The sequence below is a fragment of the Hyperolius riggenbachi genome, chromosome 9 (assembly GCF_040937935.1).
Source record: "Hyperolius riggenbachi isolate aHypRig1 chromosome 9, aHypRig1.pri, whole genome shotgun sequence".
Lineage (NCBI taxonomy): Eukaryota > Metazoa > Chordata > Amphibia > Anura > Hyperoliidae > Hyperolius > Hyperolius riggenbachi.
The window spans coordinates 70,395,872-70,416,743 of NC_090654.1; the positions used below are offsets into that span (position 1 = coordinate 70,395,872).

The following is a 20,872-nucleotide window of genomic DNA, read 5'->3' on the forward strand; positions in this document are numbered from 1 at the left end:
TCTCTCGCTCTGTGATGGGCACTCTGCATATATGGTGGGCAGTCTCTAGCTCTGCGATGGGCATTCTGCATATAGGGTGGGCAGTCTCTCACTCTGTGATGGGCACCCTGCATATAAGATGGGCAGTCTCTCGCTCTGTGATGGGCACTCTGCATATAAGGTGGGCAGTCTCTCGCTCTGTGATGGGCACTCTTCATATAAGGTGGGCAGTCTCTCGCTCTGTGATGGGCATTCTGCATATAGGGTGGGCAGTCTCTAGCTCTGCGATGGGCATTCGGCATATAGGGTGGGCAGTCTCTCACTCTGTGATGGGCACTCTGCATATAGGGTGGGCAGTCTCTCGCTCTGTGATGGGCACTCTGCATATAGGATGGGCAGTCTCTCGCTCTGTGATGGGCACTCTGTATATAGGGTGGGCAGTCTCTCGCTCTGTGATGGGCACTCTGCATATAGGGTGGGCAGTCTCTCGCTCTGTGATGGGCAGTCTGCATATAGGATGGGCAGTCTCTCACTCTGTGATGGGCACTCTGTATATAAAGGTGGGCAGTCTCTCGCTGTGATGGGCACTCTGCATATAGGATGGGCAGTCTCTCGCTCTGTGATGGGCACTCTGCATATAAGGTGGGCAGTCTCTCGCTCTGTGATGGGCAGTGCCAGAGTAGATAGAGGCAGTCTCTGTCATTAGCAGAATGGGCAGTCTCTGCCTGGTAATGTAGGCCAGGGGGTGTAATGTAGGCAGTCTCGTGTGCTGGGGGGCAGTCTCTACTGTTGATATGCAGCATTGTGAAGGGTGGGCAGTCCCTGTATGGTGGGTAGGATATGTAGTCAGTAGGCAGTGTTAGTGATATTAGCGCAGTGTATATGGATGGAAGGGCTGTGGGTACTAGGTGGGCAGTCTCTGTGTGTTGGATCTGGGCAGTCCCTGTATGGTGGGTAGGATATGTAGTCAGTAGGCAGTGTCAGCGATAAAGCGCAGTGTATATGGATGGGAGGGCTGTGAGCAATAGGTAGGCAGTCTCTGTGTGTTAGGTGGGCAGTCTCTGTGTGCTGGGTGGGCAGTCTCTACAGGGTGGGCAGGCTTAGTATAGTGGGCAGGCCCAGAGCTGGGCAGGCAGCGTCGGTGATATAGCGCAGTGTATACGGAGAATAGGCTCTCTCCATCTCTCTCTGCCTCTGTCGCTCTCTCGGTCGCCCGGTGGTGTCGGGCAAGCTGCAGGCAGCGGGTGGCACCGGCTGATCTCGGGGTTTCGGGTGTTGTTGCAGGATGATCGGATCTCTCCGGCCGCTGTTGCTTCTCCTCCCGGTGATGTGTGTGTTGCAGATCCCGGGGGGCTCCGGCTTCAGCTTCCCCCAACAGCACACGTGAGTACCCCGATTTCTTCACTGTAACCCCCAAATCTTCTCTGTGCCCCATTCCTTGATGTACCCCCATCTATGCATTGTACCCCCATCTCTAGTGTTCTTGCATCTGCACTGTACTCCTATTACTGTACTGTGCCCCCATTTCTATGCTGAACCACTTGCTGTACCACTATACCTGCTATACCCCAATATCTGCTGTACTGTACCACCTGCTGTCCTGTACCCCAATCATTGTTACTCTACCACCTCTTGAACTGATGATGCTCTACTTTACCCCTATCACTATTGAACTGTACCACCTTCTGTATTATACCACCATGTCTGCTGTACCCCCATATCGGCTGTGCACCTATCACTATACTGTACCACTTTGTGCACTGTACCCCCATACACGATGTACCTCTATCAAAGTACTGTATTAACTGATGTAATGTACCGTCATATCTGCTGTACTGTACTGTGCCCAATTATTGTACTTTACCACCTTCTTAATGATACCACCATGTCTGCTGTACCCCCTTATGTACTGTACCCCTACCCTTATACTGTACCACTTTGTACACTATACCCCATATATGCTGTAACTCCCTCAAAGTACTCACCCTTCATCACTGTAACATCTTTGCCTTCTGTACCCCTTTACTGTGCCACCCACTGTCTATCATTGTCCTGTACCACTCTGTACTTTAACCCTATATTTGCTGTGCTGTACCCTCTTCTGTGTGGCTCTGTAATCCACCATCACTGTACACCCCTTTATCAGTGTACCGGTAATGGTGAACCTTGACATTATCAGTGCATTCCCATTATAATCCCTGTACACCCCTGTATGAACAGAGTATCCCCAAGATCTCCTTCTACACTCCCATAATGTACTTTTAGTATTATGTCTGAACAGTCTAACATTACACAACATTAGTGTACCCCTAATATTATCTCTGCACACCCCATTTTTCTCAACATTAGCAATGTTATACTAACAGTATCCCTTCACACTCCAGCACTATCGGTGGACCCCATAATATCCTCATACACCCTAGTGTTAGAAGGGTATCCGTAAAATAATGCTTGTGCACCAGTATTACCACTGTATATCTAATATCACCCCAGTAATGCTAATACTATACATTCATTACCCAGAATCAACACAGAACCCATTCTATGTGTCTTGCCTTGCCTGTGTCTTGCCTCTTAACCTTCCTGCACACGAGAATGATGTGTCCCCTATATTACACATATATTACCTCTCAGTCTAACTCTGCACCTCAGTACTTGTATGTGAGCCCCCTGAATTATATCTATGCTACTATCATGACTGCATTGCACTATATAGCTCCTTAATATCCCAGTACTGGCCATGAAGCCCCCTATCCTATCCTTGTAATCCTCCTATTAAACTCTGCAGCATTAACCGTGTATCCAGAAAACCAGGAGCTCTAAATTAGCAGCTTCCCCTTATCCTTAGATGCTGTTAAATTACTTAATATCCCCCTTGTAGCCCACTGTACCATTTGTGTGCCCCCAATACCAGGCATCCAAACCTCTATACCTGCCACTGTTACCAGATCAGTCATAGTAGGTATCATATACTCTTACTGCAATCCAGTACCTCAGTGTACTCCTAACAACTATATCCCAGCCACAGAAATTCAGATGTTTAACTGCACCCCAACGCTGTTTCTGTAGACCTGCTTACTCCTTGGCTTCTGTATGCTCAGTGCCTTACACTACATGTTCAATGCCTTTCCTACACCTAGAAAGTATAATATAACACTAGAACATGCACCCCCCCCCACACACACACACACTGAGCATGGTGCCCCCATGCTTGTACTACTTTCTACAGCCCACACACTGCACCCCCATAATCTGCTTTAAGATATTGGGGGACTTGGGGCAGAACTCTAGATCAGCCTATTCAGCCCCAATCCTCCTGGGAACCTCAATATCACTTCTAGCAACCTGCCATTGTAGCCCACACCCCCCCCAGACTTCCAGTTACTGACACTGCACCCCAATAGCCACACATACAAAACAGTAATTTGTAGCGTAAACAAATGGTTAATAACCAATATTAGCCTTATACCATTTTAAGCAGCAGAACATATAGCAGGGGATAACAGTGCTTTCTATATCAGTTTTAGAGGATACCCCCCCTCCCCCTCCCCTCCCCACCACCCCTGATGTGGGTGGGTGATGATGGCAGTGCCCCCTCACCCATCATGTCTCCAGCCTCCTCTGCCTCCTCTCTGTACCCCTGTCGCTGCTGCCTGGAAGGCATGTGTCACATTGTTTCCATATTCTCCTGCTGGTGTCACAATATTTCCCTCTTGTTAAATTGTACTAAGCACAAGCCTCACTTTACCTCTTCGTACTTCTCTACTCACCCTCCTGGATGTATCCCTCTCTCGTCTGTCCTCCTACTCTATACCACAAGCCCCTCATTTGCCCAATCGTCACAGCATCATGCCCCCTTCACCTTCCAAACACCATCTACCCGACTTTATCATCAGAACCCCAAAGTATCATTGTTGTCCCCCCCCCCCCCCCCCCCCCTTCATCCCAAGACTGCTGTCTGTTCTGTTTATATTCCCCAGCCCTTCTCAGCACCACTCGCTGTACTCTGCATGTTTTTGCTGCTATAAATATGTCCCTCTCATCTCCATCACCTTCTAAACCTGACCCTGGCTGACTGACAGGTATATATACAGTGTATATATATGCAGCAGGAATGCACTTGGGCTGCTCCAAGAGCCCCCTAAGCTATTAGCTGTGAGCTGCACTAACCAGAGAGCCGTGTGTACTCTGCATCCCCCCAGTTCCAGGAAGAGCTTGTCTGATTCGCAGCCAGCAGAGAGTGTATGCAGAAGGGGTTACAGGAACCCACAGCGGTGTGTTAAAAATATGTGAAAAATGTATTTTAGAAATGGCCCTGGCTGTCTTCAGCTGCTGCTAATGCTCCTGTCTCAGGAAGATTTGTGGGTGATTGTAGTGGGATGTTTCTGAATCATACGTCTGCTATATTCATGAAAAGTGCTCTCGTATCAACAGAACTAATCACATTTTTTATTTTTTATTATGCGTTTGGTGATTTAGTGCTGGGAGTTTGGCAGCAGGTGGGTGAGGGCTGCTCACGTGTGATAGAAGCGCCTGTGCCGTCTCTACTGAAAAGTCTTCCTATATTCTGTTTTGTGAGTTGTTTCGGATTTTTCCTGCGCGGTCGTGACTTTATACAGCGTTGATAAACCGTCACATGACGTAATGCCAATACTGCAGGTTGTTGGAGTGTTTCTGTAGAATCTGAGAAAATGCCAATATGGCAGCTGAAGAACTACAAGTTTCAGAATTCTGTACCCTGTGCTGAGGGATCGGGTTTGAGTCTCCAAACTGATCTGACAGGAAGGCCACAAAGCAATGACGCCAGGGATCATCTTCACTCAAGTGCGCCACCTGCCTGTCTCAGATGGGTAATGCAAAATATTTATATGTATACATTTCATATTTTTCTAAAAACAAAAATCAATAAATGATTACAAAAATGATGGCAATAACTAGGAACAGATATTTTGGTCAAAATATTTAGGTCTGGGGCCCACTGGAGCACTTTCAGCAGCATTTTCCCAAATTGGCAATCGTGGTGCCTGCAGCATTGTAAGAGCTTTTTCACGTTTCTGCAATACAAAGTATAGAATTGCTGAAAAATCCATTTCAAATCGCTGGACAAGGCGCTTTTGCTACCCAGAACTACTTGCTGTACCTATAAAGCCTTGCGCTAATGAAAACTGCAATTGCTACACAAATCGCTAGCACTAAATAAAAAATCACCAGAAATCGGTGCAAAAATCACAACAAAGCACTTTCCATTGGAATTGGCGATTTCCAGTGCGACCTAACCTGCTGTCTAGAAGGCCCCAAATGCTGTTGAATATTGTGTGCGTTTTTTAACTTAACCACTTGAGGACCGTGGGCTTTACCCCCCCCCCCCCTTAAAGAGAATCTGTATTGTTAAAATCGCACAAAAGTAAACATACCAGTGCGTTAGAGGACATCTCCTATTACCCTCTGACACAATTTCGCCGCTCCTCGCCGCATTAAAAGTGGTTAAAAACAGTTTTAAAAAGTTTGTTTATAAACAAACAAAATGGCCACCAAAACAGGAAGTAGGTTGATGTACAGTATGTCCACACATAGAAAATACATTCATACACAAGCAGGCTGTATACAGCCTTCCTTTTGAATCTCAAGAGATTATTTGTGTGTTTCTTTACCCCTGTTCTCATGCACTGAAGTTTCAGGCTGCTTGTTTCTTCCTGCAAACAGCTTTGCCCTTGTCTGTAATTCTTCAGTATGTGAAAGCCCAGCCAGCTCAGAGGACGATTTATCCAGCTTGTAAAAGATAAGAGAGAAGCTGCTCTAATCCTAAATAACACACAGGCAGTGTGCATGGAGGGGCCTGGAAGGGGGAGTTCATAGCAGAACCACAACACTGAAGAACTTGGCAGCCTTCCAGACACAGGCTGACAAGTCTGACAAGAGAGAGATAAGTTGATTTATTACAGAGACAGTGATAGTATAAAGTGCTGCAGTAAGCCAGAACACATTAGAATAGCTTTTTGAACTTGTAGGATGATAAAAAACAGGATGCAATTTTTGTTACGGAGTCTCTTTAAGGACCGGCCACTTTTTTTCCATTCAGACCACTGCAGCTTTCACGGTTTATTGCTCGCTCATACAACCTACCACCTAAATGAATTTTGGCTCCTTTTCTTGTCACTAATAAAGCTTTCTTTTGGTGCTATTTGATTGCTCCTGCGATTTTTACTTTTTATTATATTCATCAAAAAAGACATGAATTATGGCAAAAAAATGATTTTTTTTACCTTCTGTGCTGACATTTTTCAAATAAAGTAAAATTTCTGTATACATGCAGCGCGAAAAATGTGGACAAACATGTTTTTGATAAAAAAAAAAAAACCCATTCAGTGTATATTTATTGGTTTGGGTAAAAGTTATAGCGTTTACAAACTATGGTGCAAAAAGTGAATTTTCCCATTTTCAAGCATCTATGACTTTTCTGACCACCTGACATGTTTCATGAGGGGCTAGAATTCCAGGATAGTATAAATAACCCCCAAATGACCCCATTTTGGAAAGAAGACATCCCAAAGTATTCACTGAGAGGCATAGTGAGTTCATAGAAGATATTAATTTTTGTCACAAGTAAGCGGAAAATGACACTTTGTGACAAAAAAAAAAAAGTTTCCATTTCTTCTAACTTGCGACAAAAAAAAAAAAATGAAATCTGCCACGGACTCACCATGCCCCTCTCTGAATACCTTGAAGTGTCTACTTTCCAAAATGGGGTCATTTGTGGGGTGTGTTTACTGTCCTCGCATTTTGGGAGGTCCTAATTTGTAAGCACCCCTGTAAAGCCTAAAGGTGCTCATTGGACTTTGGGCCCCTTAGCGCAGTTAGGCTGCAAAAAAGTGCCACACATGTGGTATTGCCGTACTCAGGAGAAGTAGTATAATGTGTTTTGGGGTGTATTTTTACACATACCGATGCTGGGTGGGAGAAATATCTCTGTAAATGACAATTTTTTAATTTTTTTTACACACAATTGTCCATTTACAGAGCTCTTTCTCCCACTCAGCATGGGTATGTGTAAAAATACACCCCAAAACACATTATACTACTTCTCCTGAGTACGGCGATACCACATGTGTGGCACTTTTTTGCACCCTAACTGCGCTAAGAGGCCCAAAGTCCAATGAGTACCTTTAGGATTTCACAGGTCATTTTGAGAAATTTCGTTTCAAGACTACTCCTCACGGTTTAGGGCCCCTAAAATGCCAGGACAGTATAGGAACCCCACAAATGACCCCATTTTAGAAAGAAGACACCCCAAGGTATTCCGTTAGTAGTACGGTGAGTTCATAGAAGATTTTATTTTTTGTCACAAGTTAGCGGAAAATGACACTTTGTGAAAAAAAACAAAATCAATTTCCGCTAACTTGTGACAAAAAATAAAATCTTCTATGAACTCACCGTACTACTAACAGAATACCTTGGGGTGTCTTCTTTCTAAAATGGAGTCATTTGTGGGGTTCCTATACTGTCCTGGCATTTTAGGGGCCCTAAACCGTGAGGAGTAGTCTTGAAACAAAATTTCTCAAAATGACCTGTGAAATCCTAAAGGTACTCATTGGATTTTGGGCCCCTTAGCGCAGTTAGGGTGCAAAAAAGTGCCACACATGTGGTATCGCCGTACTCGGGAGAAGTAGTACAATGTGTTTTGGGGTGTATTTTTACACATACCCATGCTGGGTGGGAGAAATATCTCTGTAAATGGACAATTGTGTGTAAAAAAAAAATCAAAAGATTGTCATTTACAGAGGTATTTCTCCCACCCAGCATGGGTATGTGTAAAAATACACCCCAAAACATTATACTACTTCTTCCGAGTACGGCGATACCACATGATTGGCACTTTTTTGCAGCCTAACTGCGCTAAGGGGCCCAAAGTCCAATGAGTACCTTTGGGATTTCACAGGTCATTTTTGTTTCAAGACTACTCCTCACGGTTTAGGGCCCCTAAAATGCCAGGGCAGTATAGGAACCCCACAAATGACCCCATTCTAGAAAGAAGACACCCAAAGGTATTCCGTTAGGAGTATGGTGAGTTCATAGAAGATTTTATTTTTTTGTCACAAGTTAGCGGAAATTGATTTTAATTGTTTTTTCTCACAAAGTGTCATTTTCCGCTAACTTGTGACAAAAAATAAAATCTTCTATGAACTCACCATACTCCTAACGGAATACCTTTGGGTGTCTTCTTTCTAGAATGGGGTCATTTGTGGGGTGCCTATACTGCCCTGGCATTTTAGGGGCCCTAAACCGTGAGGAGTAGTCTTGAAACCAACAATGTCTCAAAATGACCTGTGAAATCCTAAAGGTACTCATTGGACTTTGGGCCCCTTAGCGTACTTAGGGTGTAAAAAAAGTGCCACATGTGGTACCGCCGTACTCAGGAGAAGTAGTATAATGTGTTTTGGGGTGTATTTTTACACATACCCATGCTGGGTGGGAGAAATATCTCTGTAAATGACAATTGTTTGATTTTTTTTACACACAATTGTCCATTTACAGAGAGATTTCTCCCACCCAGCATGGGTATGTGTAAAAATACACCCCAAAACACATTATACTACTTCTCCTGAGTACGGCGATACCACATGTGTGACACTTTTTTGCAGCCTAGGTGCGCTAAGGGGCCCAACGTCCTAATCACAGGTCATTTTGAGGCATTTGTTTTCTAGACTACTCCTCACGGTTTAGGGCCCCTAAATTGCCAGGGCAGTATAGGAACCCCACAAGTGACCCCATTTTAGAAAGAAGACACCCCAAGGTATTCCGTTAGGTGTATGGCGAGTTCATAGAAGATTTTATTTTTTGTCACAAGTTAGTGAAAAATGACACTTTGTGAAAAAAAAACAAAAATCAATTTCCGCAAACTTTTGACAAAAAATAAAATCTTCTATGAACTCGTCATACACCTAACAGAATACATTGGGGTGTCTTTTTTTCTAAAATGGGGTCAGTTTGTGGGGTTCCTATAACGCCCTGGCATTTTACGGGCCCAAAACCGTGAGTAGTCTGGAAACCAAATGTCTCAAAATGACTGTTCAGGGGTAGAGCATCTGAAAATTTTGATGACAGGTGGTCTATGAGGGGGCGAATTTTGTAGAACCGGTCATAAGCAGGTGACCGGTTGTATTGAGCCTGATCTGATGGATAGGAGTGCTAGGTGGTGACAGGAGGTGATTGATGGGTGTCTCAGGGGGTGGTTAGAGGGGGAAATAGATGCAATCAATGCACTGGGGAGGTGATCGGAAGGGGGTCTGAGGGGGATCTGAGGGTTTGGCCGAGTGATCAGGAGCCCACACGGGGCAAATTAGGGCCTGATCTGATGGGTAGGTGTGCTAGGGGGTGACAGGAGGTTATTGATGGGTGTCGCAAGGTGTGATTAGAGGGGGGAATAGATGCAAGCAATGCACTGGCGAGGTGATCAGGGCTGGGGTCTGAGGGCGTTCTGAGGGTATGGGCGGGTGATTGAGTGCCCTAGGGGCAGATAGGGGTCTAATCTGATGGGTAGCAGTGACAGGGGGTGATTGATGGGTAATTAGTGGGTGTTTGGAGGAGAGAACAGATGTAAACACTGCACTTGGGAGGTGATCTGATGTCGGATCTGCGGGCGATCTATTGGTGTGGGTGGGTGATCAGATTGCCCGCAAGGGGCAGGTTAGGGGCTGATTGATGGGTGGCAGTGACAGGGGGTGATTGATGGGTGGCAGTGACAGGGGGTGATTGATGGGTAATCAGTGGGTTATTACAGGGAAGGACAGATGTAAATAATGCCCTGGCGAATTGATAAGGGGGGGTCTGAGGGCAATCTGAGCGTGTAGGCGGGTGATTGGGTGCCCGCAAGGGGCAGATTAGGGTCTGATCTGATGGGTAACAGTGACAGGTGGTGATAGGGGGTGATTGATGGGTAATTAGTGGGTGTTTAGAGGAGAGAATAGATGTAAACATTGCGCTTGGGTGGTGATCTGATGTCGGATCTGCGGACGATCTATCGGTGTGGGTGGGTGATCAGATTGCCCGCATGGGGCAGGTTAGGGGCTGATTGATGGGTGGCAGTGACGGGGTGATTGACGGGTGATTGACAGGTGATTGACAGGTGAATAGGGGGGATAGATGCATACAGTACACAGGGGGGGGGGGGGGGTCTGGGGAGAATCTGAGGGGTGTGGGGGGGTGATCAGGAGGGGGCGGGGGGTAAAAAAAAATAGCGTTGACAGATAGTGACAGGGAGTGATTGATGGGTATTTAGGGGGGTGATTGGGTGCAAACAGGGGTCTGGGGGGTGGGCAGGGGGGGGGGGGGGGTCTGAGGGGTGCTGTGGGCGATCTGGGGCGGGGAGAAATCAGTGTGCTTGGGTGCGACATAGGGTGGCTGCAGCCTGCCCTGGTGGTCCCTCGGACACTGGGACCACCAGGGCAGGAGGCAGCCTGTATAATACACTTTGTAAACATTACAAAGTGTATTATACACTTTGTATGCGGCGATCGTCGGGTTAACATCCCGCCGGCGCTTCCGTATGGCCGGCGGGATGTTGTGGCGGGTGAGCGGAGACAGGCTCCGGCGGAGGATCGCGTCATGGATGACGCGATCGCTCCGCCCATGCCCCTACAAGGACCGCCGCCATTTGTCAATACGGCGGTCGGGAAGTGGTTAATGAATACAAATACATTTCTCTTTGTAGTGGTGGTGTAGTGGATAGCACTCTTGCCTTGCAGCTCTGGGTTCCTGGTTCCAATCCCAGCCAGGACACTGTCTGCAAGGAGTATGTATGTTCTCCCCATGTCTGTGTGGGTTTCCTCCTGGTACTCCAGTTTCCTCCCACATCTCAAAAACATACAGATAAATCAATTGACTTCCCACTAAATTGGCTCTGGGCTACAATAAACATATGACTATGGTAGGTATTAGATTGTGAGCTCCTCTGAAAGACAATTAGTGACATGACTATATACTCTCTAAAGCGCTGCAGAGGATGTTGGCGCTATATAAATACTAAATAACAATAAATCACATCAGTGCCTGTGTTTTTTTAGGGGTGCGGGTGTGTTACCTTGATTTGCAGTGCAGCACTGTGTCTTGTACAGTGATGCTGTGAGTAGTTTGGACCTTCCTGCAGCAGGCAAATGATTGCACGCATTGAACAAGTGGTGCATTTATTGTTTGTAGTTGAAATATTTCACTTAGGGCTGGTGCACACCAAGAGTGCTTCTGATCGGAGGGCGGAGCTAGCCATGGCGGCGTAAAGACGTGTCTTCACAGAGCTCCTCACTCACCCACAAGGTTTTAAAGACTGGAATCCATTTCAACGTACGGACCTATACCAAAATATGACTGGAAGAGCCAAGAGCAAGAAGGGAACTAAAACGCCAAGTCCCGAGACCTCGCCCGGTCAGCAGAGAGTAACAAAATACCTCAAACGCAACGAGGCCACGCAGACTCCAGCCAAGATGGCCGACGCCTCGCCCAACACCAGCAGCACGGACAAGGCCCTGGAAGCAGCGGCGGCCACCACTAGATCTCTGAACGAGATAAGAGACTTCCTTCATAACCTCCCCACAAAAGATGACCTTTCTGAGCTTGCGGATCGGATCACAGCGGCTGCACGAGCGGAACTGCAAGTCGTACAAGCGGAGGTAGAAGCGCATGACGCAAGATTGGAAGGCCTAGAAGGAGAGATGGCGACGATGAAAACAGATCTTGCCAAACTGAAAGAGAGCCATCAACAACAAGCAGTGGTGAACTCCCTACTGCGTGCAGGGCTGGAAGATCAGCAGAATCGGAGCCGGCGATGCAACATTAGGATACGAGGCCTGCCGGAATCTATAGAAACACCACAAATTGAGGACACGCTGACAACTATCTTTAATGAGATCCTTAGACAACCCGCTGGTCACACCATCAAGATTGACAGAGCCCACAGAGCATTGAGACCCATACCGGCTGAGAATGAACCGCCACGCTACATTATTTGCAGACTCCACCATTATAGCGTGAAGGAAGCGATAATGCAGGCAGCGAGGAAAATGGAGGCTATAGAACATGAGGGACACACACTCCAACTCTTCCAGGACCTCGCCCCGAGCACTCTAGCTCAAAGAAGAGCTCTGCAACCACTTTTGAAAGCCTTAAATGAGAAAGGGCTCAAATACCGATGGGGATTCCCCTTCCAACTAAACATCCTGGGCGAAGATAAGGTATACTCGTTGAAGACACCGGCTGAGCTACCGGAGCTGATTAAGGCCTTGGACCTACCACAAGTTACAGTTCCAGAATGGCAACCGGATAAATTGATCCTGGGATTACCGCAAAGAAACAAGAGGCAACGACGCTGAAAATATGGATTATAAAGAGCGACGACTGACCAGACCCAGGGAGGCTTAAAAGGGTACGACGATAAGGTACTATGCAATCACCCCAGATAGCAATCCGTGGGTTCCCCCTCCTCCCGCCACCCTACCAGGCTTTACCAGCCCATACCACTTGCTCCCCATAATCTTGCAGTATCTGAGTATAGCCAAGTGAACACAATCTTACTTAAAAATAGGAAGAGTCACCCCCATACTGAGCTTTACTTAATAAGCAATGCACATGGTGAACAGAGGGTTCTACACCCAGCCATTCCTTGTGAACTTCCACCTATGGAGGACCCCAGAAGACGGCGCATGTCTTGTGCATGCACACTGAACTCATATTTCCAACTTAGAGGGTCCAAACTGTGCACTTGGCTAATACGACCACTATTTTAACTAGTCCTGTATGAGCTACTATGATACCTCTCCATACACCTATGTTGTGAACCTGTAATAGACGCCATGATGTAAGGATGCACGCACACCCACATCTAGATGCGGGATTGCATAGCTATATGAGACACTGGGAGAACCTGCCACATGGCCTAAAGGGCTTTCAGGCTCAATGACTACATCCTTGATACACCGGCACGATTACTCGCATTCCATAATATAAAGCACATTGAGATCTATACGGCTGTAAATCTGCAGGGCATGTGGGGGGCCGGGTGGGGGGAGGGGGAGGGGGAGAATTCGGATTTGAATTTAAATTTCAACATAATGAAGCAATGTGTGTAAGATAATTAAGAGTAACCACAGTAGAAATATTCATGCTGTAAGTAAGACCCGGATGCTTACCCTACAGCCACCGGGGGGGAACGGCAGACACGGCAGTCGTATCTCTTTAAATTACTGTTGCTGATATTTATATGTCAATTAACCTTTTATAGGATTCCTGAAGATATATATGGATGTATAACAGCGCTGAATGTGGGTAGGGTGAGGAGGAGACAGTCTGAACAGTCGACTATGGTCTCTCTTCTCCCACATAGGATGACTCAAGTAGTCATTATTCCAAGAAGGAAAGCAGCTACGTTAGTTATTCTCTTCATGTTGAAGGGAAATTTACAGTTAAAGGTTATGTTCTTGCAGACCACTATGTTTCCTTTTGTGACAGCGTCACTTGAAAATAGCTCATTATACCTGAAAATACCATGGCAGCTATGAAATGTATATCAATCAATGCTAGGGGTCTGAATATACCTGAGAAGAGGAGAGTATTGCTGAAAGACATGGAGAAGCAGGGAGCACAGATTGTCTTCATTCAGGAGACCCACTTTAGACGAGATAATCATCCCAATATAAAGGATAAACACTTTCCCACCTCTTATCTGAGCGTGACTCCTGAATCAAAGACCAAAGGAACAGCTATCTTGATTAATAAGAACCTCCCATTTACAGAGATTGACACCAAAATTGATCAGGGAGGAAGATTCAGCCTAGTCAAATGCCTAATCAGAGGAGTGAAATATACCCTGGGCTCTATCTATGCTCCCAATGTAGACCAAGTCTCGTTCTTACAAAATTTTTTGGAGGAGCTTGATGCCTTTGCAGAGGGAAGCATTATATTAGGAGGGGATTTAAATTTAGCTCTGAACCCCAAGGTTGATACCTCTCAAGGAAGGTCTGTAGTGTCCTTAGCAAAAACCAACAAAATCAAAAAGCTTCTCCATGAACGACAACTAGTAGATGTATGGAGGGTTACACATACAGACACTAGAGACTACTCCTTCTTTTCTAACGTATTTCAGACTTACAGTAGAATTGATTATATTCTGATCTCTCACAATCTTCTATCGGAACACATTAGAGCTGACATAGGAATTATATCCTACTCAGACCACGCACCTGTAAGTGTCACTCTGAACTGTAAAGTTAAAAAGGATTGTCCCTTCACTTGGAGAATGAATATTTCAACAATGCAGGATGCTGAATGCTCCAGAAAGATTGAGAGAGAACTGAGTGACTATTTTCGGATCAATGATACTGAGGATACCTCTCCCCCCATAATGTGGGAATCACATAAATGTGTGCTGAGGGGCTTTCTAATTCAGATGGGGGCAAAAATTAAGAAAGAAAGAAATGCGCAGGTTAAACAGCTCACAGAAGAAATACTAAGGTTAGAACTGATGCACAAAAACTCCCTAGAACCGGAAGTACTAAATACACTCAAGGAGCATAGAACTAAGCTTAACAAATTTCTCCAGGAATATGCTAAACAAGCAGCACGTAGATGCCAAAACCTCTATTATATTAATGGGAACAAATCAGGCAGATTACTCGCCAAAGCACTCAAAAAACAGATGCAAAGAACCTATGTGGCACAGATAATAGATACCAATGGGAGGAAGCACATAAGGAACGGCTCTATTGCAAGCTGCTTTAGAGGATTCTACTCTAAACTATACAACCTAGAAAGCCACCATAGCAAGAATGAAAAACAAACCCTGAAAGAGACGATCAAAAGATATTTACACAAAACAAACCTTCCCAAACTAGAAGAGGAGGCAATCACAGAACTTGAATCACCCATTTCTGAGCAAGAGGTCAAAGGGGTCATAGCAGGGATTAAGATAGGCAAGGCACCAGGACCAGACGGGTTCCCAGCCGAATATTATAAAAAGTACAAAGACATTCTGGCCCCATACCTTTGTAAACTCTTTAATGCACTGGCAGAAGGTGAAACAGAGCTTAAATTCCCAGCGCAGTCTTTAGAATCCCACATTTCTGTGATACTAAAGCCAAATAAGGATCCATCAGCATGTGGTAGCTATAGGCCAATCTCCCTATTAAACCTTGACCTAAAAATCTTCTCCAAAATTTTGGCCAATAGGATTGCCCCTCATATGAATCACCTGGTTCACTGGGACCAGGTCGGTTTCATACCAAACAGAGAAGCAAGGGACAATACAATCAGGACTTTGGACCTGGTCCAGCTCATCCGGTCTAGAGGAATACAAGGTATGCTCCTTTCCACAGACGCCGAAAAAGCGTTTGACCGGGTGGGCTGGGACTGGATCAGAGCAGTACTGCAACATTCAAACATGGGGCCTAGAATCCTCTCCTCTATTGGAGCGCTATACACAGTCCCATCGGCACGCATTAAGATCAATGGAGATCTCTCTAAACCATTAAATATACAAAATGGCACCAGGCAGGGATGCCCATTATCCCCCCTCATCTTCGCACTAGCATTAGAGCCGTTCCTTTGTCACATTAGGGAAAATAGAAATATAAAGGGCATTGAAGTGGGAGACACTGAACATAAAGTAGCCGCATACGCGGACGATCTGTTATTTTACATCAAAAATCCAGCCACAACACTTCCCAATCTCCTGGAAGAATTTAAAAGATTTGCTCGAGTCTCCTACTTCAAGATCAACTTAGAAAAATGTGAAGCATTTAATGTGAGTCTACCTGAAGGCACTAGGCAACACTTAGAAGCTGCATTTCCATTTAAGTGGAACTCCAAATGCATTAGATATTTAGGCACTAACATTTCAAATTCCATGAGAGAAGTTTTCACCCTGAACTTTCCACCGATGCTGGGAAAGCTGGCAGAAGATCTTAAAAAATGGGAACTGCCCCAACTATCTTGGATTGGGCGCATAGCAGTTATAAAAATGAATGTTATGCCCAGACTGCTATACCTGTTTCAGACTCTTCCTATCCCCATACCAGTCTCTTTCCTCAGAAGGGTACAAATAACCTTCAATAGATATATCTGGAGGCACAAACCCCCCAGACTTAAAAGAGAGATTCTATATTGCACTAAACAAGCAGGAGGTTTGGCAGTACCAAATGTCACACTCTATTACAGGGCAGCGATACTTACAAGGGCAGTAGACTGGAGTAGGCACATAGCCTGCAAACAATGGACCAAATTAGAACAAGACCTATCCCCACTCCCTCTGACAGATCTACTTTGGATAGCGAACCCAGACACATCTGATTGGCCCTGTCCTCCTCTGTGCCTTAACACCTTCAAAAACCTTAACAAAATAAGACATATGACAGAACTCTCTCCGGAGCCCTCCCCTCTGCTACCGTTATTGACAAACCCAGACATACCAACGATATCGAACAATGACCCCAGACACTTAGAAGACAGGAGGGCATTAACACTCACCTCTTTCATAGTGCAAAACGACTGGCCTACCCTTGACCACCTTAAAGAGAAATTCCCTCGGCTTAATCTAAACTGGTGGAACTTATTCCAAATACGCTACTATTTGAGGCGTTTAAATATACAACCAAACATGATTCGCCCAGTTTCAACTTTTGAGAAACTATGTACAGGGAAAGAACCAATGAGAAAAATTTTATCAACACTGTACTCACTCCTGATTGACCAGTCAGCCCCAAATATGACCTTCATGGATAAATGGGAAGGCGAACTTGGAGTCTCACTCTCCCCACCTCAGAGGAGAAAGATATATATTTTCACCCATAAATCTTCCCTCGCAACACGTATCCAGGAAATTAACTATAAAATTCTGACGCATTGGTATCAGACTCCCTCTAAACTTCAACATATCTTTCCAGATATTAACCCTGAATGCTGGAGATGTGGAAAACATAGGGGCACGCTCCTACACATCCTCTGGGACTGCCCTAAGCTACTATCTTTTTGGAAAGGAGTAGAAAAACTGCTAAGTGGGGTGATGGAGGGAGAGATTCCGTTCACTGCGGGATTCTATTTGCTACAGCACAACAACTGGTCAATCAGGAAGTATAAAAAATCTATGATGAGACATATTCTCAATGCAGCTAAGTGTACTTTAGTTAGACACTGGAAATGCACAGCGACACCTGATATGCAAGAGGTGGTCAGGGAAATAGACCTGGTATATACAATGGAGCAACTGGCACACGTGGCCCAAAATAGAACAGAAGTATTCAGAAAGACATGGAACTGTTGGTCGGCATTTAGAGAGTCGGAGGAGTTTGAAGCAGTGGTAGCGAATGAGGGATAGAGGAGGGACAAAAGAGGTGGTAAAACAACTCCTAGTATTTGATATGAACATAACTCAGGAAAGAAAAAAAAAATTTTTTTTTTTTTTTTTTTTAGCTACATAGGAGGTAATTCAGATAAAGTGAGGCTGTCACATACAGACGCCCCCTGTCATTCTGACAAATCTCTAAAATAAAAAATGGGGTAGCGTCATCCGAGATACATAGTGGTCTTGACGTTGTTTTTGTTGTTGTTTTAGGTTTACATTTTCTTTTTTCTTTATCACTAGAAGAACGGCCAATGGGTACATAACCTATACCATAATGTTAGTGGCAAAAGCCTTAAGGTACAAACAGAGGGATACAAGCACTATTCAAGAGATGTGACCCTTATATTAAAAAGTAGGATCCTCACCCTTATATACTCCAATAGGGGGATATCAAGGACCCTGGATGTACTACATATTATGTAAAATTGTTAAAATGATATTATCTATATTTTTGATTGCCATAAGCTGAACAAATTGACTGTGTCTTCAAACTATATCTTGTACTGTTCTGGCTTGTTTTTCTAAATAAAGATTTTTCAAAAAAAAGAGTGCTTCTGATCGCTTTTAAAAACGCCAATGCTTTGAAAAGCGCTTGGCTAATGTATTTGAATGGGACGGATCACACCAGAGCGTTGTGATTTTCTCCCAAACGCGGGTCCTGCAGCATTTCTGCTGATTTCTGAGGCGATTCAGCCTCAATGTTAAGTATAGGAAAATGAAAAAAATCGTTCTGAAAAGCGCTAGATCAGAGTGATGTTCCCAGCGTTTTTGTTACAGAAGCTGTTCCGTTACAGCTCTACTGTAACAAAAAATAAAAAACGCTACACCAAAACGCTCCAAAAATCACTAGGCATAATTAGAAAATCTCTAGGCACATGCACAGAATCGTCTAGAAAAATCACTTCAAAAAGCGCTGAGTGTTTGTGATTACGCTAGCGCTTTTTGGTGTGCACTGGCCCTTAGAACTATCCGTAGAGGCTACAACCTGAAGAGAAAAAAGGGTGCAGTGTAGGTAATAATCTTGGGAGAGAAGCCTCTGGATATTTTAAAGGCTTCCCCTGTAGTTCTCCTCCTTCTCGACATTCCACTGCTGAGACCCCGTCACTGCGCAGGCGCACACAGCTTGCGCATGCGCACTAGCATAGAGCCTTTTTTTCTACTGAGCCTGAATGGTGGCTCCGTGCTACTGTGCAGGCATGGGCTACCTGCATACTGCGGGTGAGCTCTGTGGAACTTTGTGAGTCCCAGCACTGGGGTGGAAAAGGGCGGGGTAAGCCTCTGTAGGATCCAGAGGCTTTCGTCTCCTGAGGTTAGTATCATCAATTTTGACTCTAGGATCTCCCAGGTTTCCTTTAAGCCTTCTCCTACCTGTTATTACCTTTTATGAGAGCACAATATCTCACACCTACTTCCTGTGAACTGTAATGTCCAACCGTCTCATGTAGACATGTGGTTTTGGTTTTGGAATATTAAAAGAAACAGTACTTTTTGCATTTTTTGGTTTCCTGCGTTTTCACTATATCCCTGACTATTGAATAGTTCTTGTGGTGAGGTAATAGACACATTTGATTCATGAAACAGGTACTCTGTTTGCCACTTTGCTGCTAACACTATCATTATGATCTTATCACTGTTAGAATTTGTCTTGTTACATTTTGGTTTGGGTTTGGTTAAGCTTTGAGTGTTAAATTGGCCTCTTGTTCGTCCTCCATGGTGGGCAGCCAGACTCTTGTGCATCAAAGAGGACCTGAACCGATGTTACTTACCCCTCAGTGGGGCCACCTATGACAAAGAGCCCCCTCCCCCACTCTGGGCTCCATTGGTCCCTGTTAGAACCCATGCATCCTTGAAGTGCAGGCCCACCCTTTTAGTGCCTATGTTATGCGAGTTGCAACGTGTGCGCAACGCCTGCTAAGTCAATTGTGTAACTGGCTGTAAAATTGCCAAGCACAATATAATGCTGGCCATACATTAGTCGATCTTTCCCATTGATATTTGGCAGAATCGATTACTGTGATCGAATGTGCTAGAAATCAGTAATGCAAGAGTTGCCTAATCGACCTATTTCTAATCAAATCTAATTCAGTCGATCGCGCAGGATGGAAAATGTTGCTGGATCGGCGGCAGGTCTGGTACGTGTGGATATGACAGATGCAGAGTAATGGCAGTACTCTCGCTTTATCCTTTTGGTGCAGGTCCTCATGCATCCAGTGGTTTAGCTTCATGTCGCGGGTCGCCTCCCTCTTCTTCTCTTCCTGGTCATGTGACACATGCTAAAGTTCAAACAATACAAGTCTGATCGATCTGATCGAGGTCAGATTCGTTTTACCGGTCCCATTGATCCGTGATGCTTGACCTCTTTGGCCTAGTCTGGCTCAACAGCCATTCACAGAGGTCTAAAAAAATAATTATTGATACCTCTGTGCTCTCCTTGTTCTCCATTGACATCACTCAACCACCTTTACTTAAACTGTGTACTCTCCAGTCCTTCCATCACACTCTTTGAAGTCTAGAACTGCTGGAATTGCAATGAAGCCCTATGAGGAGTTTTTCAGCTACACTCTATGTAGATTTTTTTTTCCCCTCGTTCTATTTCAAAAGAGAATTGACCACCTGGGGAGCACTTTGATGTGAAAGTTTAGTTCCACTTTAAAAAGTTGAGAGTTCTGTCTGGCTGTTGTCAGCAGCCTGCGGCGTTTTTAGGTGCCCAGCGAGCATATCCCGCGTGTTGAGGGAGCTGCAAGATGCTGCTCCGATATTTTTCAGATGTCCAAAGTTCTAACTAAACCTGCAGATTACTATTTGTGGCACTTTTAGCAATTTTATTCATTGTTATTTTCAGTAAAGTTTCTCTTTAGTACAATAGATATATTTAAAATACTTGGTTGTTGGGTCTTGACTTGGTTTCTGAGTTTCTGCTGGCAGCAGAGAAGGTGTTGCTTCCCCAGTAATGATCAGATCAACCCCCTTCTTAGGCTGATATAGTTTTACTCTTTGTGGCCAGCACTGCAGCTATTTCCTGCTCAGTTTGCAATAACATATTTTAGCCTTTCCCACACCCTCTTGAGTGTGTTTAGAAAATCCAAGTCTATAGCAAACCGTGTCACGCTGCTTTTTTAAGTTTACTCTTTAATAAAGATACTGTTGAGGGCATGGGAAAAGTTTCATGCTTTTGCACACTACTCATGCTTAGCCAGAGGGAGGAGGTGGGGTTTCTCACCTTGGTGCACATAGGTATAAACTAGCTTCTTCCCTCTCCTGGGGGGTGGGGGAGGAGTTTGGACAGCTGTCTCTCCAATAGAACATCTCAACAGGAAACAGAGCTATAGGACCCAGCCTGCCAAGTGTTTTGACTATATTTACTGAAAAAAGCATACACTTGCAATACACAAATCTTTGTGCTTTGCTAATTAATTCAAACTTACTATTATATGCATTAAAAACAAATTAGAGGCTGAGCTGAGGCTTTAAACAACGTTACAACTGCTCATGAAATTCTCTCATTGCTTTATC

At 44.8% G+C, this 20,872-nt stretch overlaps 1 protein-coding gene across 4 annotated transcripts in view; it reads left to right on the top strand.

Annotated features, from left to right (window-relative positions):
• The first annotated feature begins 1,112 nt into the window (after positions 1-1,112).
• The window catches only part of CACNA2D2 (calcium voltage-gated channel auxiliary subunit alpha2delta 2), a 452,238-nt gene continuing 432,478 nt past the window's right edge, over positions 1,113-20,872 (top strand). For all 4 annotated transcript variants that reach the window (XM_068253000.1, XM_068253002.1, XM_068253001.1 and 1 more), the window contains exon 1: positions 1,113-1,362. In XM_068253000.1, coding sequence (XP_068109101.1) covers positions 1,265-1,362 — 98 coding nt within the window. In that variant the 5' untranslated portion in view covers positions 1,113-1,264. The remainder of the gene's footprint in view (positions 1,363-20,872) is intronic.